At 42.7% G+C, this 24090-nt stretch overlaps 12 protein-coding genes across 12 annotated transcripts; 5 read left to right on the top strand and 7 right to left on the bottom strand. All coding sequences in view use genetic code 12, as the record gives it.

The window, feature by feature from the left end:
• Positions 1–135: 135 nt before the first annotated feature.
• Positions 136–972, bottom strand: AIM23 (Altered inheritance of mitochondria protein 23, mitochondrial; the record flags this gene model as incomplete). The annotated part of the gene is made up of 1 exon (XM_006687868.2): positions 136–972. The coding sequence occupies one exon, from the start codon at positions 970–972 to the stop codon at positions 136–138; it is 837 nt and encodes a 278-aa protein (XP_006687931.2).
• Positions 973–1274: 302 nt separating this feature from the next.
• PSN45_000446 (ribonucleoside-diphosphate reductase large chain) lies at positions 1275–3725 on the top strand (the record flags this gene model as incomplete). Its single annotated transcript, XM_006687866.2, has 1 exon — positions 1275–3725. One exon carries the CDS (start codon positions 1275–1277, stop codon positions 3723–3725), a length of 2451 nt encoding a protein of 816 aa, XP_006687929.1.
• A 66-nt stretch (positions 3726–3791) lies between these two features.
• TFB2 (RNA polymerase II transcription factor B 52 kDa subunit) lies at positions 3792–5288 on the bottom strand (the record flags this gene model as incomplete). Its single annotated transcript, XM_006687865.1, has 1 exon — positions 3792–5288. One exon carries the CDS (start codon positions 5286–5288, stop codon positions 3792–3794), a length of 1497 nt encoding a protein of 498 aa, XP_006687928.1.
• A 94-nt stretch (positions 5289–5382) lies between these two features.
• rpc2 (DNA-directed RNA polymerase III complex subunit Rpc2) lies at positions 5383–8880 on the top strand (the record flags this gene model as incomplete). The annotated part of the gene is made up of 1 exon (XM_006687864.1): positions 5383–8880. One exon carries the CDS (start codon positions 5383–5385, stop codon positions 8878–8880), a length of 3498 nt encoding a protein of 1165 aa, XP_006687927.1.
• A 1625-nt stretch (positions 8881–10505) lies between these two features.
• On the top strand, positions 10506–12212 carry PSN45_000443 (RING-type E3 ubiquitin transferase; the record flags this gene model as incomplete). Its single annotated transcript, XM_006687863.2, has 1 exon — positions 10506–12212. The coding sequence occupies one exon, from the start codon at positions 10506–10508 to the stop codon at positions 12210–12212; it is 1707 nt and encodes a 568-aa protein (XP_006687926.2).
• A 267-nt stretch (positions 12213–12479) lies between these two features.
• Positions 12480–14018, top strand: RDS2 (Transcription factor; the record flags this gene model as incomplete). The annotated part of the gene is made up of 1 exon (XM_066157459.1): positions 12480–14018. The coding sequence occupies one exon, from the start codon at positions 12480–12482 to the stop codon at positions 14016–14018; it is 1539 nt and encodes a 512-aa protein (XP_066013556.1).
• A 55-nt stretch (positions 14019–14073) lies between these two features.
• NOC2 (Nucleolar Complex 2 protein) lies at positions 14074–16203 on the bottom strand (the record flags this gene model as incomplete). The annotated part of the gene is made up of 1 exon (XM_006687861.2): positions 14074–16203. One exon carries the CDS (start codon positions 16201–16203, stop codon positions 14074–14076), a length of 2130 nt encoding a protein of 709 aa, XP_006687924.2.
• Positions 16204–16391: 188 nt separating this feature from the next.
• Positions 16392–19109, bottom strand: STE13 (Dipeptidyl aminopeptidase; the record flags this gene model as incomplete). The annotated part of the gene is made up of 1 exon (XM_006687860.2): positions 16392–19109. One exon carries the CDS (start codon positions 19107–19109, stop codon positions 16392–16394), a length of 2718 nt encoding a protein of 905 aa, XP_006687923.1.
• A 133-nt stretch (positions 19110–19242) lies between these two features.
• On the top strand, positions 19243–20184 carry TSC13 (3-oxo-5a-steroid 4- dehydrogenase; the record flags this gene model as incomplete). The annotated part of the gene is made up of 1 exon (XM_006687859.1): positions 19243–20184. The coding sequence occupies one exon, from the start codon at positions 19243–19245 to the stop codon at positions 20182–20184; it is 942 nt and encodes a 313-aa protein (XP_006687922.1).
• A 129-nt stretch (positions 20185–20313) lies between these two features.
• On the bottom strand, positions 20314–21893 carry HMT1 (Nuclear SAM-dependent mono-and asymmetric methyltransferase; the record flags this gene model as incomplete). The annotated part of the gene is made up of 2 exons (XM_006687858.2): positions 20314–20687; positions 20891–21893. The coding sequence occupies 2 exons, from the start codon at positions 21891–21893 to the stop codon at positions 20314–20316; spliced, it is 1377 nt and encodes a 458-aa protein (XP_006687921.2).
• A 147-nt stretch (positions 21894–22040) lies between these two features.
• Positions 22041–23027, bottom strand: PSN45_000437 (uncharacterized protein; the record flags this gene model as incomplete). Its single annotated transcript, XM_006687857.1, has 1 exon — positions 22041–23027. One exon carries the CDS (start codon positions 23025–23027, stop codon positions 22041–22043), a length of 987 nt encoding a protein of 328 aa, XP_006687920.1.
• Positions 23028–23102: 75 nt separating this feature from the next.
• On the bottom strand, positions 23103–24053 carry PSN45_000436 (uncharacterized protein; the record flags this gene model as incomplete). Its single annotated transcript, XM_006688749.1, has 1 exon — positions 23103–24053. The coding sequence occupies one exon, from the start codon at positions 24051–24053 to the stop codon at positions 23103–23105; it is 951 nt and encodes a 316-aa protein (XP_006688812.1).
• Positions 24054–24090: the final 37 nt, after the last annotated feature.

Here is a 24090-nt window from a genome sequence, read left to right as displayed (position 1 = left end):
TGGAGAGAGGGAGAAGCATACAAAGAGGTGGTCACTCCACCAACTACGGCAGTATAGTCTGATTATGATCATTGCTGGTTTATTTATTTCTTCTTAATGTACAAATATTGGGTTACTATCTACAAGTGTGCACTATTAGTTTTCAATTTTAAACAGATATAATGCATCCAAATCCTCCTCTTCCACCTTTGGGGCCTTTTCGGGCTCTTCTTTCTTCTTTTTCTCTACCGGTTTTTGCTTCTTATCTGAAGGTTTAGCAGTTGTAGTGGGAACGTCTTTAGGTATACAGGTTAACATCAAAAGTCCCTTGAGACCACCCTTCCGTTCAAACTTGGTTTCTGTTTGCTCTAGCAAACCTTGGAGTTCGTCTACAACCACCTGGCGTCTCTTGAGCTCAAAAGGATCCAAATTAGCGTCGAATTCAGTGAAGTGATCAGGATTTTCGGGATCAGGTCTCTTTTTACCATGAACATGGATCAGGAACCGTTCACCTTTGCTGATTCTCCTCTCAATTTCGGCTTTCTTCTGTAGACGTAAGTCGCCTAAGCTGATGCTCCACTTCAATGAAACAGTTTTGGCAGAAGATTTCTTTTTGTCGGCTTTATCTCTCAGTCTTAAGACTCTAGAAACAGTAACATTACCCTTACTTAAAAGCATTTGTTCCATATCCTTTGCCAACTCGTTCGTGTACCCTTTTATCATGTCTTGCACGGTGACGTGCTTTATGAGAAACTGGTTATCATTATTTGGAACTAGCTGGATTCCCTCTGTTTGAGAATCCAATACGTTGATGATATCGGCGAGATGCCTTTCTTGAAGTTTTCCTTTATTCACAAGTTTGACCTTCATACTAGGGTTGTCGTTCTTGACCTTCTCTATAACAGAATTGAGAGCACTCTGGGCTTTGGGGGTAAATCCATCGAGTTTAAATCTGGGTGGTTTTCTTTCTGGAGAGTGGAACTTTGGTCTCATCTCGTTGGAAAACCGGTTGGCAAATCGATTTTTGGATTCAGACCTGTCTGGCTTTGCTCGGGGCACTGATCTCCTGCTATCCAGTAGAACCGCACTATATACGAGGCTTCTAAATCCCCGTGGTACCCATGTGGGAACCGATCTGGTTAGAAACATGGTGACTAGAAAAGTTTCGAGATATTGAAAGTTCCATTTCTCGCGACACATGCAACTGAGCCTAATTAATGATGACAAACCTAAGTACTACTATAGTTAAAAGGGACGGGTCAGAGACTCCTTTTCTGAAGCATAAGCTTCAGAAGATGCTCAAATGGCTTCAACGGGGCCTCAGGTTGGAGCTATCGGATTTAGATGAGATATTAGATAAGATTGCGTTGTCAATGGCCGATAAGACTACAGTTAATGAACTCCTTGAGTACACGGCAGAGCTGTTGGCTGCAAGAACAACCAGCCACCCAGACTATTCTTTGTTGGCCGGGCGTGTTGAGGCTGTCAAACTTCAGAAGATGGTATCAAACTCATTCAGTGATTCTATGCTGAAATTATACTACAACTATCATCCCAAGACCAACAAACATACTCCTTCTGTTAGCAAACAGGTGTACGACGTGGCGATGAAAAATAGGGATGTCTTGGACACGGCAGTGGAAAGTGAGCGGGACCTCACAATTTCTTACTTTGGAATCAAGACTCTAGAAAGATCCTACTTGATTAAGGTGAACGAAATCCCCACTGAGACTCCTCAATATCTTTTCATGAGAGTTGCTTTGGGTATCCATGGCGGAGATGTGGAAGATGCGATTGAAACGTACAACTTGATGTCCAAAAAGTACATTATGCACGCATCGCCTACGTTGTTCAGTGCTGGCACCGACTATAACTTCTTAAGTTCTTGCTTCTTGCTCGCGATGGAGGATGACTCGATCGATGGAATCTACAAGACGTTGCACAAAGCCGCATTGATTTCCAAAGCGTCGGGTGGTATTGGCTTGCACATTCACAATGTTAGAGCTAGAGGTTCGCTAGTGTCCACTTCGGGTGGGAAATCCTCTGGATTGGTGCCAATGTTGAGAGTGTTCAACGACACAGCCAGATACGTTGACCAAGGAGGCAACAAGCGTCCAGGTGCGTTTGCAGTCTTCCTTGAACCTTGGCATACCGATGTGTTTGAAGTACTTGACTTGAGAAAAAACTATGGAAAAGAAGAATTGAGAGCTAGGGATTTGTTTTATGGGCTCTGGATTCCAGACTTGTTCATGCAAAAGGTAAAGGATGATGAGGACTGGTGCTTATTCAGTCCTGATGTGAGTCCTGGGCTATCTGATTGCTATGGTGACGAGTTTAAGGCGTTGTACGAGAAGTATGAAAGAGCCGGTGATGCGGTTCGAGTGGTCAAAGCCCAAAAATTATGGCAAAGTATTCTTGAATCACAAACGGAAACTGGTGGCCCATATATGATGTATAAAGATGCATGCAACACGAAGTCTAACCAGAAGAACTTGGGGACCATTAAATCTTCGAATCTTTGTTGTGAGATTGTGGAGTATTCTTCCAAAGAAGAAACCGCTGTGTGCAATCTTGGGTCTTTGGCCTTACCATCTTTCGTTAACGAAGATAAAGACAGCATCTCCTTCAATTTCATGAAACTTCATGAGGTGACAAAAGTTCTTGGAAAGAACTTGGACAAAATTGTAGATATAACGAGGTATCCTGATGAAGGTGCTGAAACCTCGAACCGAAAACATAGACCAATAGCTATTGGAGTCCAAGGACTTGCTGATGTTTTTGCCCTTTTGAGAATACCATTTGAATCAAAAGAAGCCAAGAAGTTAAATATCCAGATTTTTGAAACCATCTACCACGCTGCTGTTGAAGGGTCAATCGAATTGGCTAAAAAGCATGGAGCATACGAAACATTCAAAGGCTCTCCTGCTTCCCAAGGAATGCTTCAGTTTGATTTTTGGAATCACAAACCTTCGGATCTTTTTGACGACTGGAATGACTTAAAGGAGAATATGATGGTGTATGGACTCAGAAACTCGTTGTTGGTTGGTCCAATGCCAACGGCATCCACGTCGCAAATCTTGGGCTTCAACGAATGCTTTGAGCCTTTCACTTCCAACATCTACAGCCGGAGGGTCACTTCAGGAGAGTTTCAAGTAGTGAATAAGTATTTGATCAATGATTTGATAGAGTTGGGACTTTGGAACCAGGACTTGAAAGACAAAATCCTTTTGGCTGAGGGGTCCGTACAAGGGATTCCTGAGATTCCGGTGGAAATAAAAGAGCTTTACAAGACGGTTTGGGAAATATCTCAAAAGGTGATTTTGGAAATGGCTGCTGACAGGGGCCGGTTTGTTGACCAGCTGCAAAGTATGAACATTTATATGAAGAACCCCACATACTCCAAGTTGACCAGTTGTCACTTTTATTCCTGGAAATTGGGCTTGAAAACTGGAATGTACTATCTCAGAACCCAGGCAGCTTCAAGAGCAATTCAATTTACAATAGAGCGAACAAACGATAAAGTCAGCACCCCTGCTTATGAGCTTTCGCCGTTGAGAAGAAAGAGGTATGTTGAAACCAGTGGAACTATAGAAACCACACCAGCCAAAAGAATTAAATATGAGAGTATCACCCCCATTTCACTGGTAATGACACCCAAGAAGGAAGATGACGTTGATATTTACGATGAAACTATCCGATACTGCAAAATCGACGATTCTAACCCTTGTGACTCGTGTTCTGGCTGATGCGTGTTTTATTAATTGTACATAGAAGCCATGTAATACTGTATATACTTATACCCCATACTCCATTTATCTTCTTCTACTAGAGAAATTAGAAACTTGTTTTAATCCTTCCTTTGTCACAAAACATGTTCTTTTCTTATCGTCAGACCAAACAAGCACACCGATTTCGCTGGCATAGTTCCTCAAGGACTCATAGTCTATTTGGTTGTTGAATTCTCTGAACAAATACCCATCGAAAGTTTGAATTCTGTCCAACTCCAACTGCCACAACTTAATTTGATCAACAACGTTGGGAGGTAATATTTCAAGTTTGTGTTGCATCGGAGCGTCTGTAGATTTGCCAGTAGCAGTGTTGATGTTGTTGCTGGCATCAAACTCTATCTTCTTATCAAGCTTTTCTTGCGCTAGCATTTTCATCTGAGGATGGGCATGAGTTTCCAAGAACTTAATGACCTGTCCGGCAGTTATACCATTATATAATGCGTTCCTTATCGACTCTCTTGTGATTTGGCCGGTCACCATGTTAGCAAATCTTGTTCTTAGGTGAACAAATAAATTTAATATGGCAATTTCCAAAGGACTTTGGGTATACGAATACACTTTAAAGTTGGTTTCGATGATGATGGATTCTTGTCTCTGCTTGGAGTCGGTTGAATCAATACCCGAGTTGGCTTTGTCTATGGCCATGGAAGGAGTTTGTAAAGAATTAGAATCAGAAGTCAAAGTGGTGGCTAATCTAGTTGGATAAAACTTGTTTGAGGTCGCAGATCTCTGATATACCAATCCAAAATCTCTTAGATCAGAGAGCATTTCAATCTGAGTATCACTCAAGGCAGAAACACTGTAGCTCTTTCCTAGCTCTAGAGATCCAAGCAAAAATATGAAATTAAGAACATCCACTGCATCCATTTGCAACTCCAAAGTCAAATCCAAATACTGCAATAATAATGTCCATATTTGTGCATTAATATCCTGCAACAAGAATTGAAACCCTTTGTTTGTGATCTTTAATTCTTGGGCATAGTCAGAATTTCCTTCCATTAATCCACCCAGTTTTAACAATCTCAATACTGACCTACTAGGTGTCAGAGATAATTCCGTCCCCACCATATAGTGCAAAATGGTCTCCCATTTTGTTGATGCAAATGTGTCCAAGAACTTTAAGTCCACTGTATGTTTTTCAACAGTTGTGTCCAAGTTCCCAAATGCATCAGGAGCTTGATTACCTGTCAAACAATCAGCAAAGTTCTTTTTGAAGATAGGGTGCAAACGAATATACTTTCCGGACTCCGACAACTGCACCAAGTGTAAGGATCTCATTCTCTCCAAGGACTCGATCTGGAGGTGTCTGGTATTTGGTTTACTCCATTTCTCCAAATCTTTGATGGCTACGTTCTTCTCGTAGAAAAGCATCAGCATGATGTGAAACTTGGCCATTGGCGGTAGCAACCGATATATCGACAAGCACGTCGCAGGTGCCGCATACAATCGGGACTGAGTGTTATCATCCAAACTTTCCAAGTGGTTGATGACAGTGACTTTAAACAAATCCCCTGTAGACATGGTTTGGATTGTAGAAGCTGGAGATCGAAATTCGCGATGCTTATTAAGTGCGATGAAGCGGAAAAAAATTTGTCAGACACAAACACTGTTAGCTATGGGAAATAAGAGGAAAGCTTCTCATATAGCTAGTGATGGCGTGAGTACGGACGAGGCCTTCCAGCCATTGTTGAAAGAAGTGTACAAGGGTAAAAAACTCACCGATAAAATCAATACTGCCGAAGATAAATGGAATCTTTTGCCAGCGTTCTTGAAAGTCAAAGGTTTGGTCAAACAGCATCTCGATTCTTTCAATTATTTTGTCGATACCGACTTGAAGAAGATTATCAAGGCCAATGAATTGGTGTTGTCAGATGTGGATCCCGAGTTTTACTTGAAGTATCTTGACATCAGAGTCGGGTGCAAGTCTTCTACTTCTACCGCTAAGGGCCTTTCCAAGGAAGTCAACCTCGTGCCTCATGATTGTAGATTGAGAGATTTGACCTACTCGGCCCCCATATACGTCGATGTAGAGTACACAAGAGGAAGAAAGATTATTGTTCACAGAGACTTGGAAATTGGAAGAATGCCCATCATGTTACGGTCTAACAAGTGTTTGTTAGATGGCATTGACGATAAGAAAATGGCTAAATACGACGAGTGCCCCCTTGATCCCGGTGGATACTTTATCGTTAATGGTACAGAGAAGGTGATATTGGTGCAAGAACAGTTGTCCAAGAATAGAATCATCGTGGAAGCTGACGAGAAAAAGGGTATAGTTCAGGCCTCAGTCACATCTTCCACTCACGAACGTAAGTCCAAAACCTATGTCATCACCAAAAACGATAAGATCTACTTGAAGCATAACTCCATTAGTGAAGATGTTCCCATAGTAATCATCTTAAAGGCTGCGGGTATTACCTCTGACTTAGAAATCTTACAATTGGTCTGTGGGAATGATCCTAACTACCAGGATTTGTTTGCAATCAACTTTGAAGAAGCTGCCAAGTTGGAAATCTTCACTCAGCAACAAGCACTTCACTATGTGGGAAAAAGAGTGAAGACCATCAGACGAGCTGGTGCCCCCAAATTGTCTCAGCTTCAAGAAGGTATAGAGGCCATTGCAACTACCATTATTGCTCACATCACCGTCTCAGACCTTCAATTCAGAGAAAAGGCCCTTTACATTGCCATGATGACTAGAAGAGTGTTAATGACGATGGAAAACCCTAAAATGGTCGATGATCGTGATTATGTGGGTAACAAAAGATTAGAGTTAGCTGGCCAGTTGATGTCGTTGTTGTTTGAAGATTTATTCAAGAAGTTCAACTCAGACTTCAAGGCAAATATTGATAAGATTTTAAAGAAGCCCAGCAGAGCTTCTGAGTTTGATGCGTTATTGTCCATCAACATCCACTCTAATAATATTACCATGGGTATGAACAGAGCCATTTCCACCGGGAACTGGTCATTAAAGCGGTTTAAAATGGAAAGGGCAGGTGTCACTCATGTATTATCCAGATTGTCATATATTTCAGCATTGGGAATGATGACCAGAATCTCCTCCCAGTTTGAAAAATCTCGTAAAGTCTCGGGACCAAGAGCATTGCAACCTTCACAGTTCGGGATGTTGTGTACTTCTGATACTCCTGAGGGTGAAGCCTGTGGGTTGGTGAAGAACTTGGCTTTAATGACGCACATCACCACTGATGATGAAGAAGAACCCATTAAGAGGTTATGTTTTATTTTGGGATGTGAGGATATTCTTGAAGTCGACTCTGCAAGCTTACACGCCAAAGGCAACTATGGGATATATCTCAACGGTACTTTGATAGGTACCACTCGGTTCCCTGCCAAGTTTGTTGGTGACTTCCGTAACTTGAGAAGAACTGGCAAAATATCTGCATTTATTTCCATCTACACAAACAGTCATCAAAGTGCTGTGCATATTGCTACTGACGGGGGAAGAATCTGTCGTCCGTTGATTATTGTCGACAAAAACAATGTGTCCAAGGTCAAAGCTAAACACTTGTTGAAATTGCAAAGAGATGAGTGGGCCTTCGATGATTTCTTGAAACATGGTTTGGTAGAGTACCTAGACGTCAACGAAGAAAACGACTCTTTGATTGCCATCTACGAAAGAGATTTATCGGATTCTACCAAACTGAACATTACTCATTTGGAGGTTGAACCTTTTACTGTGTTGGGAGCAGTTGCAGGTTTAATTCCATATCCTCACCATAACCAATCTCCAAGAAATACCTATCAATGTGCTATGGGTAAACAAGCTATTGGAGCTATTGGATACAACCAGTTCAGACGAATCGACACTTTGTTGTATTTAATGGTATATCCTCAACAACCAATGGTGAAGACTAAAACAATCGAATTAATTGATTACGATAAGCTTCCAGCCGGTCAGAACGCAACTGTTGCAGTGATGTCGTATTCGGGTTATGATATCGAAGATGCCTTGGTATTGAACAAGGCTTCTGTTGATAGAGGATTCGGAAGATGTCAAGTTTTAAGAAAGAACACCATCACGTTGAAAAGATACCCTAACCACACGAAGGATATTTTAAGTGGTATGAGAGTCGACGAGAATAACGAGCCCATCCCTCCACACTCATCACTAGGACCAGATGGTTTGGGGGAAGTGGGTATGAAACTCGAGAATGGACAAGTTTATGTGAATAAATGTGTTCCCACAAATGCTGGAGAAACTGTTTTGAACGGACCAGGTGCCAATGAACAACCTGCTGAAAGTCACCGAGAAACACCTGCCTATTACAAAGGACCCGAACCTTCTTATGTGGATCAAGTGATGATGTCTGTTAGTGACAACGACCAGGCCTTGATAAAGGTGCTTTTGAGACAAACAAGAAGACCCGAATTGGGTGACAAGTTTTCTTCAAGACACGGCCAAAAAGGTGTATGTGGTATCATTGTGCAACAAGAAGACTTACCGTTCAACGACGATGGTATTTCTCCTGATATCATCATGAACCCACATGGGTTCCCTTCGAGAATGACGGTGGGGAAAATGATCGAGTTGATCAGTGGGAAAGCTGGTGTGTTGAATGGAACATTGGAGTATGGAACCTGTTTTGGTGGATCTGATTTGCAGGATATGTCTGAAATATTGGTGCAAAATGGGTTCAATTACAGCGGGAAAGATATGCTCTACTCAGGTATAACAGGAGAATGTCTCCAGGCTTATATTTTCTTTGGACCCATATACTACCAGAAGTTGAAGCATATGGTTCTAGACAAGATGCATGCCAGAGCCAGAGGTCCAAGAGCTGTTTTAACTAGACAACCTACCGAAGGTAGATCGAGAGACGGTGGATTGAGATTAGGAGAAATGGAAAGAGATTGTGTGATTGCTTACGGTGCATCTCAATTGTTATTGGAGAGATTGATGTTATCATCCGATGCGTTTGAGGTGGATGTCTGTAATAAGTGCGGGTTAATGGGCCACAACAACTGGTGTACATCGTGTAACAGTTCTGAGCACGTGATCAAGATGACCATTCCCTATGCCGCCAAGTTATTGTTCCAGGAGTTGATATCAATGAACATTGCACCTAGGTTGAGATTGGGAGACGTTTTCTAGTGTAAATAGTATATGCATACAATAACCAGACGAACTCATGAGTTTTTTTTTTGGGGAAAGTGTAGCGGGTAGGTTTGTCATACAAAAGATGTTTGATCTAGTGGTGTGAACATATTCATACTAATACAATTGTTGTCGGGAATAAAAAATTGTATTTTACAGCGGCCCATGAACCGAAGGACACTTTCCACTTCATAAGCGACTTTCTTCTGCGGCTAACCGTACAAAATAACGCACAAGAGCATGTTAATTTCCTCTTCGGACGTAGTCGCAAGGGGGGTGCTGCCCTTTATGGGGCATGTGTTTCCTCCAGCGGAGCCACCTCTTAGTCCCCACTGCCTCCATCAGCATATTTTTTCACGCTGCTACCGCAAGCGCGTCAAGATGCGAATGAGCTCCATTATTCTCGCATCAACAGATGAAGACATTTGAACTGACGAAAGTTGCCGATGGTTCCGAGACAGGGCATCTGTAGTTCAACAGTGCCAAGGCCACTACGACATGTTTGGAATCAACCAAACGGTGTGCAAGCTAACGTGATAAGCGCTTAGCGTAGGTTTGGAACATAATAATAAATCATGCCAATGGTGGTTAATGAAGAAAACACAAATTAAATAATGGCCTTAGCTGAATAGAAGGTAGTTTTTTGTCGGAAATGCAGTAGACGCTTGGAGTTATACTGAGGTTTGACTGGATTACTGTGTATGTGTTTGTGTTCGGGTGTAATTATATGAGCTGCAAAAGCGGCTGTAATGTCTCATTTGGGATGTGGGCACATAGCCCTCGATACATACGCCACAGTATTTTCCACATTAAATGAGTACTAGCACCGAAAGTATCCTAACAAAAGTTGTTTCTATCATACATTAGTATCTACTTATGCAAAAAGACCAAGAAGAGTAGAGAATAATTTGTATTAGGTGGAATCTTTTTATTATCTTTGATAACAAACCTGGTTATGCGCAAAGTTGCAAATTTTAGCTCAGCTTGCAGAAAAACAGCATTTATTCACCCTCCATTGGTAAAATACACATGTAAAAGGTGTTGACGGATTCGGCAAATATTGATTATACTACCATCTATATTTGGATCTATTTCACTAGCCCTTCAGGGAGCTATACTGCGTTATTGTAAATTTGCAACCGTCGAGCCCGCGCACCAAGGCGCCGCCTGATGAAGTCAAACCTTCATATCCGCTAAATATAACCATCAACTGGCAAACAATAGTACTTTAAGGAACCTGACTTCTCGGTTAATAAACTCGTGGCTCCTCCTTTTACCTGAAGTGCAGGTGATAAGTTCTGCAACAAATATTCTACTAGAAGCCGCCCGAGGAATGTCGCTCGACATTTGCTGTTGCAAACCGATGCTCGGTCGAGGCGCGCACGCGACTTTTTCTCTCGTGGTTTGCGATGGTGCCACAGGGGATACACTTATTATTATACCTATTATTCATTGTTGGATTTGCCTGTCAAACTCATATTCTTGTTCATTTAGTCAGTGAAATTTCAGACACGCGTCCTACCCATCTACCTGTTTCCAAACCTTCAAATCTACGGAAGATTACAATTTCCCCACATCTTTTTTACTCCTAGATCATTCACAAATACTCATATCCCCCAATAATGACAGGTACGTATCACCGGCCCTTTGGGCCTCGATTCGTGCTCTTGTTTATATTGGGAGCCATGGTGTTTGTTTTGCACACGTCTTCGGAAGCCCAGATCAATATGGAAGATGCCTTTTTCTTGACTAAAAATTCCCTCAAAGAGTTTAGGGCTCAATACTTTCCCAATAAGCACCATAAAGTACCGGATGTAAGACCTACGGATTCAGTGAGCATCGACAGTTTTGGCCCTTCTTACGACGAAATTCAATACCCGCTCAACAGCATTGTTAGCTCGGTATTCCCCATTGATTCTCGTATCGAGTTGAATACTACTTCAGACTACTATGAGTTAGTAGCAAGATACGCATCTTTCAGTCCGATATTGAACTTCCCCTTAATGGGGAACTATAAAACACTAGCTATAGATGCTTGTAATAGCACGGAGTTGAATGGTTTGGACTTGCAGGAATACCAGTTCAAGGTGTTGGTGGTGGTTCGAGGAAAATGTACTTTTGTCAGAAAAGTAGAGAATATCCTCAAGTCGGACTTGGATCCTAAAGCCATTATTGTTGCTAATGATGAGCCATCAAGAGGACTTATCACCATGTATTCCAACACTTTCAATGAGGACCGGTCTTTAACGGTTCCAATCATGTTTATCACCCAGGAATCATATGATACACTCAAACGGTTTCAAGACCAGAACTTGGTGATTCGAATCTTAACCATCTCCTTAGGAAGCTGGGTAAATATCATGGTTCTGATGATGCTATCACCACCGCTTTTAATTCTATTTTTCTATTGCTTGATCCAAGTACTCCAGCATTTCAGAAAGGTTCGTCAAAGTCGCCAGAGCCAAAAGATTGTCAAGAACCTTCCAGTCTATATCTACAACAAGAACCACTTGATCCATTGCAAGACTTTTTATAAGTATTTGAAGACCACTGGCCAAACGGAACAAATATTGAGCGAAAGCTTGAACTCTTCGTCTTCTTCATTGGCTGCAAATGACTCAGAAAGACCCGTTGCAAAACCTACTCCGTCGTCTCTGAATGCCTCAATGAACAATTTCAAGGTCAATGGCATCGACCTCAAGAGAAATGTCAAGCTGTTGGGTATTTTACTCATGAATGAGGATTTCTACCCTTCTTTCAAATGCTCCATTTGCCTTGACAGGTTCAAACCGTTGAAGTCTCGTGTTCTTGTTCTAGACTGCAAGCATTTTTTCCATGAGGGATGTTTGTCCAATTGGCTCATCAACTTCAGAAGAAGTTGTCCCTTGTGCAACCGATCAGTATTTGAAAACGTTTCCACAACCCTAATTGCTGGTCAATTGGGAGTTCAGTCATATGGAAGTGTTAGTGATGAGGAATCCAACATCGCCATCCCCGTGAATGAGATTATAACTACAGGGACGGCAGAGCCGTTTGAAAATTTGTCGATTTCCGGCCCATCCGCCGAACTCATACCCAACCACCCACCACACGAATCTCCTCCGAACCCAGGTAGCTTGTTGACAGCAACGAGCCAGTCCACAGTGTCGACCAATACCATATCGTCGTTTATCACCTCCAACACCCACTTCAACGACCAATCATCTATTCAAACCGGTTCAAGCACTTTTGCCACTGCTTCTGAAAGGACTACACCTGTGGACTCCATTTCCACCATTTCCTCTGTGTCAGACGAAGCTACCATAAATCTCTCACAGTTTGAACCATAGTTGTATAGTAATTCCAAATTGCAATATTCGCAGCCCAGCAAGGGCCCCGGCCAAACTCGGACGATCTCCGCATTTTACCAGAGCCAATGTCGTGTGGGTTAATGTCGTGACGTCCCAATCAGCTTACAGAAAAAAAGCTTCAGAACGATTCAAATACTCAACACTATCCTCTGCAACACTTATTTGCTTTCACAACTAACGTTGTACATCACACCAGCTGACTTTACATGTTGACAGCCACAAAAATAAGCCTCCCCGTAACCAGTCATGTCGATAAAATTTGAAGACTCTGACACCATCCACAAAATCGATGACAGCGTCGGTGATATCTCCGAATCCTCCTCCAAGACCGATAAATCCACCCGTAAAAAGAGAAGGAAGAAGGTAGACATTGCATGTGTGTACTGCCGAAGGTCCCATATGATTTGTGACAACTCCAGACCCTGTCTGCGGTGTATAAAAAGAGGTATTGGCCATTTGTGCTATGATGAACCTTCTAATGCCAGACAAAAGAAAAAGGCCCTGGAGCTATCGAGAAGTGAGTCATCGCCTGGTCCCCCCGGTGCCTCTGTCAGTCCACCTGCCTACGGAATCCAGCAGTCTTTGAGTCTGATTTCGCAGTCTCCCATCCAAGCACAACAACAACCAATTTCAATACAACATCTGCTCTCAGCCGGCGATACCGCCGGCCAACCCAAGAACTTCAACAAGTCCGTGCTATCACAAACCATGGCCTTCAACCTCGAGCCCTTTTTCTATTCGGAGCACGCTGGAAGTGAATTTAGTTCACTCAATGACTTTTTGTCGATGATAGATGACCCTGAGTTGGTTAACGGGGCATTAAATGAAGACACTCCCACCAGTACAAACAACGACAGCACCGGGCTTCTCAACTTCGGGTTGGTTGAAAACACCCAGCCGAATCCGAATCCTAATCCTCCAAATGGTAGTAATTCTGCTAGCACCGACAATATTCAGAATATATTGACATATTCACCCAACAGTTCAGCCTACCAGCAATTTTCGGGCCAGTACCAGCAGTCACCTCAGCAGATCGCCCCGGTCCCCGTACCCCCAACCCCACTAGAAAAGAGACAGCCTGTCAGTTCACAAAAGTCCCAAACAGATGCTCACCAGCCGGTAATTTCAGATGCCGCTAGAGACAAGTTCTTCTTAACGGCTGCCGATCCCACGACCGAGATCTCGCCCGAAGAAAGATTGAAACAGGTCATCAAGGCCAAGTTGGAAGCAGGTTTGTTGCAACCCTATAACTATGCCAAGGGATATGGAAGGTTGCAAAACTATATGGATAACTACATGAACTCAACCAGTCGTCAACGGATCTTGAAGCCGTTGTCGGTGTTCCGTCCTGCCTTTCGGGCCATTGCCCGTACCTTGAAAGATGTGGATTTGGTGCTTGTGGAGGAAAGTTTCGAACGGATGCTTTTAGACTATGATAGAGTGTTCACGTCGATGGCTATTCCCGCATGTTTATGGAGAAGAACGGGGGAGATATATAGAGGGAATAAGGAGTTTGCCTCGTTGGTGGGAGTTACTACCGATGACCTTAAAGATGGTAAACTTGCCATCTACGAGTTGATGAGTGAGGAAAGTGCGGTGAATTTCTGGGAAAAGTATGGGGCTATTGCTTTCGACAAAGGGCAAAAGGCAGTTTTGACCAGCTGTAATCTCAGAACAAGAGATGGAATCAAACGCAAAAGTTGCTGCTTTAGTTTCACCATTCGGAGGGATAGATATAACATCCCCAGTTGTATAGTAGGAAACTTTATTCCAATTGATCCTTAGAGGGTCCATGTAACTTTACATAAAAAACGATTTTGATCATTAAAACTATTTAGATTTATTCGTCGGATTCTTCTTCCTCATCCTCATCCGATTCCACTTCGTCTAAAGCAGCTTCCGCTTCTTCATCCTCATCCATATCATTTCTCTTGCTCTTGGCTTCTTCATCTTGTTCAATGGCTTCTTTCAATAATCTCAATCTCTCTTCTTTCACCTTTCTTTGAACAACAACATATTGTCCTAAAGGAGTTTTCTCCCACTTCAAATCATTGAGGAATAACGCAACTTCTTGCTTGTTCGAGGGTCCGTATTCGATGTTCGATCTCTTTCCAGAAATAAACTTTGCATTTTCATTCAATTTCTCAATCAACTGTCCCAACTGCTTGTTGAACTTGCTGTTTTTGGACTTCTTGATAAATCTTCTCAAAGAGATAACGGCAGGAGTGGTCAATTCAGGGAATGCCACACTCTTGGAATAAAGCACAAAAAATTCGGCCGTCAACTCAACAAACTGTTCAGTTAATCCGTCTTGGTACACCTTGGTTCCAAGATATTGTTGGTTAACCTTTACGTTGTTTTCAAAGTCGAAAGGTGGCAAGTTGGTTTTCTTTGGGTTTTTGGTAATAGCAGTGGAGTTTAAAACCTCTATTATCAATGGAAAAATAGGAATGAATACTCCCGTCGACTGCGACAACCTAATCAAGGATCTGATCAAGTAGAATCTCAAGGGGAAAAATTGGGCCGTTGGAATCAATCTGATAGCCCCTAATGTGACTTGGACCAATGGGTAGATCAATTGTCTCAATGGACTTTCCTTACTCTTATGGGTTTGCAATTCTTTTTCGGGGTTACATTGTTGGGCCAACACTCTTGACCAAAAGTCCAACGAGTGACAGTATTGCCAGTTGTAAATGGTTTTATAACCTTCCTTTGCATTGGAAGTAGCATTGATACTGTTTCTCAAGTGGATGGCTAATTGTCTGACATATTCAAATCCAACCTGATAGGCCACAGTTTCGTCAATTCCATATAATTCAGCAGCGGAGTTCTTGCAAAAGTTGAGTAAAGGCATGGTGAAATGGTTGGTCTTTCTACAATTCTTGAGAAAAATGGTGTACGTGGACTTCAACACGGTTTCCAAGATTGAACTGGGGAACTCCTTGGCCACGTTATTCAAAAATGCAAATGTTGCAATTTGCACCTGGACCTCACCTGTGGAAGACCAAATATTCACAACCGAAGCCAAGAGCTCCTTCAATAATCTTCTGAAACTCAAGTAGTACGGGAACACTTCCTGCAATGAAAATAACACCAAAGTAGCGGTTTCAGTATTGTTGATGTCATTCAATAAGGTAATAAAGGTTCCAGCATGAGACTTTAAAACCTTAGAAATATGCTTAACATGTTCATTTTTTTGTGGAACCACTCTAACTCCACTGGCACTGGTCTTGTACGGTATCAATTGTTGGATTGTATCGGGCACCTTTTTCAAGGCCAACAACATTAACTCATTAAAAGCTTTGGGGTCGGTCACAGCATATTTATACTCTTTGGACTCGCTATTTACGTTGACAGCGGATTTAAATGCAATACAAACCTGTCTTATGATTTGAACCGAAGGTTTCTTGGATAATTGGGTGTCCCAAGATTTGACCAATTTGAGGGTGATTTCAGTCTTTGGAGTTTGTACTTCTTCCTCTTGTGGTTCATCATGTTGTTTTTCTTCCTCTTCACTTCCACTCACTTCATCTTCATCCATGTCATCTTCACTGATTGCATCTAAAGGATTGATCCCTTGAAAGTCTAACAAGTCCTTATCGTTATTTTGTAAGTATTTGTAGAATTCAGGATCTTTGTCTTTCAACCCGTCCATGTCAAAATCTTCTTCATCTGATGATTGTTCGCCTTCTTCAGATTGCTCTGATTCCTCCTCTTCGGACTCTTCTTTTTTCTTGTTCAGGGTCTTAGCTTTAGGAACCTCGAAGCCTCCTTCAAAGAATTCATCAACAGACATGTCTTCAAATACTTCCTTTGCTTTCTTTGGTGCAGCTGCTTCTACCTCATCTCCAGTCTTTTTCTTTCTGGGGCCTACCTTTTTGATATGTTTTTGGACTTCCTTTCTGTGATCCAATGTGTGCTTCAAGTGCTTCTTTTGAAACTTCTTGGTCGATTTGCTGGTTTTGGCCATGATGGTTATAGATGATGAAGATACTATATAAATTTTTTTTTAAAACGCGATGAGACTTCGCGATGATATAGAGATGAGATAATACCATTTGAACAAACTGAAATAATCAGCTTCTTTCACACGCTCAGATAATACTCTTGGATAGATTAAAACCTTTAATATATTTATACAAAACCCCCATCACCTATTTACACAAAATCTATGAACTTACCCGAAAATGCATCTTGTACCCAATGAAAGAGCTTATCGTACACGATGACATCTGAATTATGAAAGCTAATTCCGTGGTCATTATCAGTGAAGAAATGAACATCGTAGTTTTCTGTTCCGTTGGAGTTAAACTTGTCTAGAAGCCAAAGCAGGTTCTGAATATGGACATTATCGTCGGCTGTACCATGCATGATTAAAAACCTGTTGAGTGATTTGAAAGCAGAATAGTCTGATATCAATGATTCAGTCAAGTAGTTTTGATTGTCTTTGGGTGACTTCATATACCTTTCGGTATAAAATGAGTTGTAGAAGAGGAAGTTAGTAACGGGAGCAACAGCCATCCCATACTTAAACGTCTTGCCCTTGTCGGTTTCAAGGGTCTTCAACGTAGTAAACCCTCCGTATGACCATCCCCAAATTGCAACCGCTTCTTTGTCAATTGCCAATTTGTTCTTGTGGATATACTCCGAGGTAAGAGTAATAATATCTTTAGGCTCCCAATGTCCAATATGCTTCAATCCATAAGTCTTGGTTTCCCAGCCATATCCGTCTGTTCCTCTTGGATCAATCTTCAACACAATAGCGTCTAGCTGGCAGCTCACCACTTCTTCAAAGCCAACCTCATAGTTCTTGGTGACAGATTGGGACCCGGGTCCTCCATATGCGTTAACTAATAATGGGTATTTTCTCTTAGGGTTGAAGTTGGGGGGAAGGATCTCCAAGACATTAATAGGTACATGGTTCACTTGAATGGTCCTGAAGACCTTGGTTGGCAAGTTGTACAGATCAACGGCTTTTTTGGTGTCGTCATAAAAACTCACCATCTTCACCTCTGATAAGTAGTCGTTCATGTTGTCATGTACGTTGAGGTCTCCCGTGCTTATGATCTTCTGGTACGGTATTTCGGGACCCCCATACTCCAATAGAATATATTGGCCATCCCTATCGCTAGTGAAGGAATATTTTCCTTCTTTGTCGTTACCAAGCACGAACTCCACTTTGGAGTCTAATGTCACACCGATTAAATGCACGTCCATTGATCCTTTAATGTTGGCCAAAGTGTAAACCTGCTGTTCGTTGGCGTTATATACCACGGGTGCCAGATCAAGTACATCCCAGGTAGAAGAAGATGTGAGCATTCTTGGAGCTCTGGCCAAGGGAGTCTCATAGAACGCCAAGTGGGTCCTGTTTTTGTGGACGATTTTGTCAAGGTATCCACCGTTGACAGGAACAATGGTAGAATACTTGTCGTACCAGCCTCCAAATCCAATTGCCGCATCGACCTCATCTATTTCCTTGAACTTATTGGTGGAGATTGTCAAAACCTGTTTGGATTGTATTGAGCTGGTTCGGTCGGAGATCTTAACGAGGAAGTGATCATTATCGATCCACAGAGCATCATAAAGAATAAAGTCTGACCACTGCGATCGAGGTTTAAGAATTGTGTGCTTCTGCAGTTTGAAATTGAAGTTTTTGAGGCCTAACACAGGGTTTGTCGTTCCTGGTTTGGGGTACTTATAGTTCTTCTTGATAGGGTACTGGCTTACCCCGTTAAGTTTGTGCTCGGATTCAAGGCTATAAGTCATTCCAATGTCATTTGCATCTTTAACATAATAATCGATTTCATACTCAAAAACACCCGTATTGTTGATACATGAGTACACAATGTTTTCACTATCTGGAGACCACCAGACGGATCTGTCTGAGCTTAGAATCTCCTCCTCATATACCCAGTCGGGCTTCCCATTGAAGATATCTGGAGAACCATCATTGGTTATGGTTGTGATTTCCTTGGTCTCCAAGGTATACACATAAAGGTCATGGTTGACACCAAACAAGACCTTCTGTCCATCGGGACTGAACTCTACAAAGTGTAGTTTTATTAGCGAACGGGATTGCACAAGATTCGCAGGCTGAATGGGAATATACTCATCGGTAGCAGGTCGGTAAAGCCAGTATAGCGCAAACGACAGGTGCCTCCATTGGCGAACCGAGTCGGTCACTAACACATGATAGGCCAGCGGATCATTGATGGGTCTGGCAGGATTTAGAATCACATCTTCAACGTAGAAGAAGTTATTCTCATAGGCAAACTGGATGTTTTCAATGAACATATCGGTTTCGGCCGTCTTCTGGTTCTGGAGCACGTAGCTCCCTTTGGGACCTCTTGTCATGAAGTAGCCGGCCCCGGACTTGGAGGTGGGATATTGGTCTCTGTTCAACCATCGAACATATTTGAACGTTGGCAACACATCTCCATTTCTCATACTTGTCATGGTAAGGTTTTTCCGCTGGGGGCTGTACGGACTTAGGGTGACATTGAAGCCGCTCATTTGGACGGTTGTCTGCCACTTCCACTTGGAAGTAATGTCGCTGACGCTAACGTTGGCGTACACAATAAGAGATACTACCCACACAAGAAATCCAATACCAGATATTATTAGACACATTTTTGGACTTTTAGTAACCCCCTTGTACTGCTGTAACACTGTTTGGAACACCTCGTCGTTGTGGAAGTCAGTTTCGTCGCTGGTGGATGCCAATTGATCAAAGATCGTGGATGTGACACTGTCTTGGTCTGAATCAGATTCAGCCTCAGGGCCAGTAGGAGTATCGACTGACGCAGACCCCGAGATGTCTGCACTCAAGAGGTTGTCAGTCATCTCGTACTCTTCCACTGGAGGGTTTCTGGTCATTAAGGCTGATCAATTACAACTGCCCCTTACTATAGGTGAGATGTGGTGGAGTAGAATGTGATTGCCAAGCCGCACCCGCGTTCACGTCTTTTTTTTGCGCATTGGAATCTTTCCCAACAAACCCAGAACTAGTATGAGCTTACAATTAGATATCAAAAGCAGATCTAAAAGCATCAAGAGTGTTTCCACCGACGAGTTTTCACCAATCTCATTCACTAACGATGTTATTGAGTTAATTTCAAAGGAAAGTGGCTTGACCAAGAACCGAATCAGATTGACGGTTGAGCAAGATGGCAAACGAGTGCCTTTGGAGATCAACAAGCAATTGAAGGTTTACAACATAACCGGAGACACCGAATTGCAAGTGAAGGACTTGGGGCCTCAAATCTCATGGAGAGGGGTATACTTGGTCGAGTACTTGGGACCAATTGTGCTCCACTCTGTGTTTTTTTATGGATTCAGAAGTTTTTTTGGTGATTTCAAGATTACAACCACCCAGCTTGTGTTGTACAACTTGAGTTTGCTTCATTTCACCAAGAGAGAGTACGAGACGTTGTTTGTACACAAGTTTTCGAATGCCACAATGCCGGTTCTGAACATTTTTAAGAACTGTGGGCATTACTGGTTGTTGAACGGAGTGATGTGCAGCGTGTTCGTGTATGGTCCGCCATTCCTCCATCACTCCAAGAATCCAATTGTTCGCTTGTTATTCAGAACGAACGACTTGCTGGCAGATTGGGTGATTTTGTTGAGTTTGGTATTCGTGTTCTTTGAGGGGGCCAACTATGTTACCCACAGAAACTTGAGTTTGATCAGAGAAAGAGACCCCAAGAACTACCAGATCCCGTACGGATTTGGGTTCAACTGGGTGACTTGCCCCAACTACTTTTTTGAGGTGATGGCGTTCTTGACGTTGGGGGTAATGAGTGGAAACTGGAGCTACTTTGTGTTTATTCTTGTGGGGGGAGTGCAGATGTATGTGTGGGCTGTTGGTAAGCACAAGCGGTACTTGAAGACATTTGGTAATGAGTACCGGAAGTTGAACCGAAAGGTGATGATCCCGTACCTCCTCTGAGTGACTCATATGGGTGTAATGGCTGTTGTTCATATCTATGGCTAAGTATGCTATTATCTATTGCTACCTAGTGGCTGTTTTTCATATCCTAGTTATATCTACATCTTAGTATATTTATACTTATTTGTCCTACTTCTTTTCTAGCTTCAAACACACACTGTTCACACAGTGTCTGGCATCCGTAGGCGTGTTGTAGCCCTCTCCCTTGAAGATATGGCCTAAATGCCCGTCGCACTTGGCACATCTCATCTCTTCTCTAATAGTTCCAAGACTAGCATCAACATTGGTGACAATGGATCCCGCAATCGCTGTGTAGAACGCAGGCCATCCACAGTGGGCATCAAATTGCGTGGAGGCTTCGTAGAGCGGGTTGCCACACCCAGCACACGTATAAATGGCATTGGTGTCGGATGGAGTCTTGATGTACTCTCCAGTACCGGGAGCCTCAGTACCATTCTGGCGCAAGACTCTAAATTGTTCGGGTGAGAGCAACGCTCTCCATTCTTGTTCTGATTTTGACATGTTTCTAGCAAAATATCGGGTGGTGGGGGTCTTGAAAAATCGGGTGGCTAGGAGTCGGTACATACAAACGCACGGAATTTATGCTCGCATTGCGAATGACTTGATTATCAATTATCTATGGAGGTAAAAAAAGACGTCACACTCATAACTGCGGCCGAGTCACGGCGAATATAGTGAAATTAACGCATGAAATAGTTGTACTTACCCACTTGATGTCTGGACTTGTCAGTAGTGACCAACTCCCATGAAATTTCAATATCGATTTCACGGGGATTAGTGGAGTTGGGCCGCGCGGAAATAGTACCTTTGATGGTGTCAGATTCCTTGACATTCAACACCTGGTCCATGTAGAAAACAGTTTGTTTCCAGTGAGTGTAGTGGTCCATAGGGCCAGTTTTCAACGAGACTTTCTCGGAACCGGGGAAGTCACAGTCAAACCACACGATGAAGGCGTGGCAGAATTCGTTGGCGGTGGGGTGTAACTTAAAGGTTCTGGAGAACGTCAAGTCGTCTTTAGACACCTTATTTATATCGAATTGAAAGAACTCGTGCGAGCTGGTGATCAACGAGTTCTTGTTGACAGTGTCGACCAAGGGCTCGACCATAGCGACCTTGATGAATGGGCTGTAGTCGAAGCCATACACGTCGTTCCAATAGTTGATTTTCTCATCCTTGTACTCACCGTCCTCGATACCAGCAATGTGCATAGAACACTTGTCGGGTAAAATCAACCCACCTTCGACCAAGTACTTGTCTCTGGCATACAAAACAGTGTCCAACATGGATTCATACAACAAGAAATATCCCATCCATTCGGATACTATTATGTCGACTTTTTCCACTGGCAAGGTGATATCTTCCAATTTTCCTTGCATCAAGGTGATTTTGTCAGCAAATCCGTTCAACTCGACGATCTCCTTGGCCTTGCCAATGATGTTGGACATGTCGACGGCGTAGACGTGTTTGGCACCGGCCTTGGAGGCAAACATCGATAAAATACCGGTACCGCATCCCACATCCAAGACGATTTTGTCCTTGAAAAGATGTCTGTTTTTGTACATGGCGGACCGGTACGACAAGGTTCTGGAGGTGTCCTTTAACATCTCTTCGTGGATTCCGAAATGGTCATACGAGGAGAAGTAATGTTGTTCAGTGAACGCCAATGATGCTTTATCAGTGGCAGACATAGTAGTGGTAAAGAAGTTTTTTTATCTCTTCGCATTTTTAAATTGTTTTTGGTCCATCGCATCGCTTGGCTGCAAGAAAGTATCTAAATCGCAACTAGGTTTAGATAACAGCAACGCATCTCTGTTCAACAACATTCTATAAATACCCTACAAAAACTGGTTCATCATCTTCAAAGTGATTTCTGCGAACTCTTCACTCTGGTCTACACAGAAACTGTGTGTAATCCCATCGTCTACATCTCCCAATTCAAACGAAAGGTTGGGATTTGACTCGTCGTGGTACTTTGACAAGATGTAATTTCTAGTGTTATCATGCACCCAATGATCAGTGAATGCAAAATATGTCCATATCTTGGTCCCTTGAGCCGATAACTCCTGAAAAAACCAGTCATTGAGCTCATCATCTTCCAAAATCATTTCCATTTCTTCAATTGCCATTGTCAACGTTTGTTTGACAATTCGACCCGAGGTAACCAACTTCACGGACGCAGATACTGAGTTTTCCAATGCCTCTGCAGCATTCCGAGTAGCACTTTTAGGACTTGAAAACACAAAATTCCGAAACATCCACTTGATAGCATTGTTGCTGAACAAAAAACCGAGGACGTAACTGAAAACCAACCCCAATTGAACCAATGGTAAGTACGTCAGTAGCTTCAGCAATACTTGACCCGAAGTCGACTCTTTTATGTTTATCACCGTAGGACATATCAAACCCACAAACTTGACGAGGACATCCCTGTTTGCCTCCAATATCTTCAACACCCTTTGTACAATGAATGCCCCCACCGAATGGGCCATTATATACAAATTGGCCTTACCTCCCTTTTGATGAAGAATGTCATTAATTATTTTGCACTTGTGCTTGACTTGGAAATCCAACGAGTAAACCGGATACTTCTTGGATCCTTCCTTCACGTAGTCGCCTGTAGTTTGGTAGCCCGCATGGGAAATACAGTATATTTCAAACGTAGGATGCGCCTGCTGGATCAACTCTAAGTAGGTGATGTAGTACTCGACCAACCCGGGATTCCCAGGAATGAAAATCAACAATTCAGGTACAGCCAGTGGCTTGAGCGCAGGCTTGCGGTACACACTGGTCAATGGATACTCCTCTAAAGTTTCAAGGCTCATCTTGTATTAATTTGATATATCTTCTATACTCTATTTTCCTTCAAGACTTCGCGCTCAAAGCCTTGAAGCTAATTGTTATTGCTTTGCGACGTTCACCGTGAAGTGTTGGTACCCCAGGCCTGGTGCAGCCAAATCGTCACTGGAGTAAAGAACTTTTTCATAATAGTGCAACACCCCATGCTTATCCAACAAAATGATTGTTTGGGTCCGGGTCCCATAGTATTTACCAATGGTGTCGTTCAACTCTTTGTCAGTAAACTGAGTTTCTAACGGAGGTACACAGATTGTATCTCTTAATCCGAGAAGCTTGTCTTTCATGGACTTGTTTGCAAACGACTGGTCGTAGGAGTTTGTTGAAAGCACTTTGAAGAGCTCTTCCACGAGCTGTTGTTGGGTGTAGTGTTGTTCTGTTGACTTATTTATAACTTCATGTAATGCCCGGCGGCCCAAATGGACCTTGTTCCACGGCTCGTAGAAGAGAGAGTTGGAGAGTCCAATGGTCGTGTCATTAGAGTGGAAATGGTCTGGAGGTGAATCAAAATCAAAGACGGTTCCCTTATCACCTCTATTGCTGATGATGTTTAATTTGTTGATCTTCCCCAGGTCATTCAACTTGAGTTGACCGTAGAGAAGCGAGAATCCGCCTACTCTTCTGAGCGGAATGGAATCCACTTTTTTCCCCACGATTCGTAAAGCCAAAGATTTCTCGAGGTTATCATACCACTCCTCATCGGACAAGTCACTGGAAAGATAGTCAACCGGAATAATTCCTCGAGACACTTCACTGATGACGTTGAGATCATCACTTTCCCGGTAATTGACAAGAACTGCGAGTTTACCGGTGGTATCGACTCCTATCCAGGTTCCATGCTCTGCTCGTCCCAAGTCAGCAGGTGATAATATGTGTCTGTTACTGAGGGGCCGGAACCGGGCATTTTCGGTGGGCCGGCGGAAATACTCGTCTCTGTTAGACAATAGAATGAACGGGTAGTCGGGGCTTTCGGTGCTTGCCAACAAAATACACATTTTTATGGAGTTGTGAAGATGTACGCTTATGGTGGAG

The sequence above is a fragment of the Yamadazyma tenuis genome, chromosome 1, assembly GCF_029203305.1.
Source record: "Yamadazyma tenuis chromosome 1, complete sequence".
NCBI classification, from domain to species: Eukaryota; Fungi; Ascomycota; class Pichiomycetes; order Serinales; family Debaryomycetaceae; genus Yamadazyma; species Yamadazyma tenuis.
Note: the sequence above shows the minus strand (reverse complement) of the source record. Positions and strands in the feature narration are given on the sequence as shown.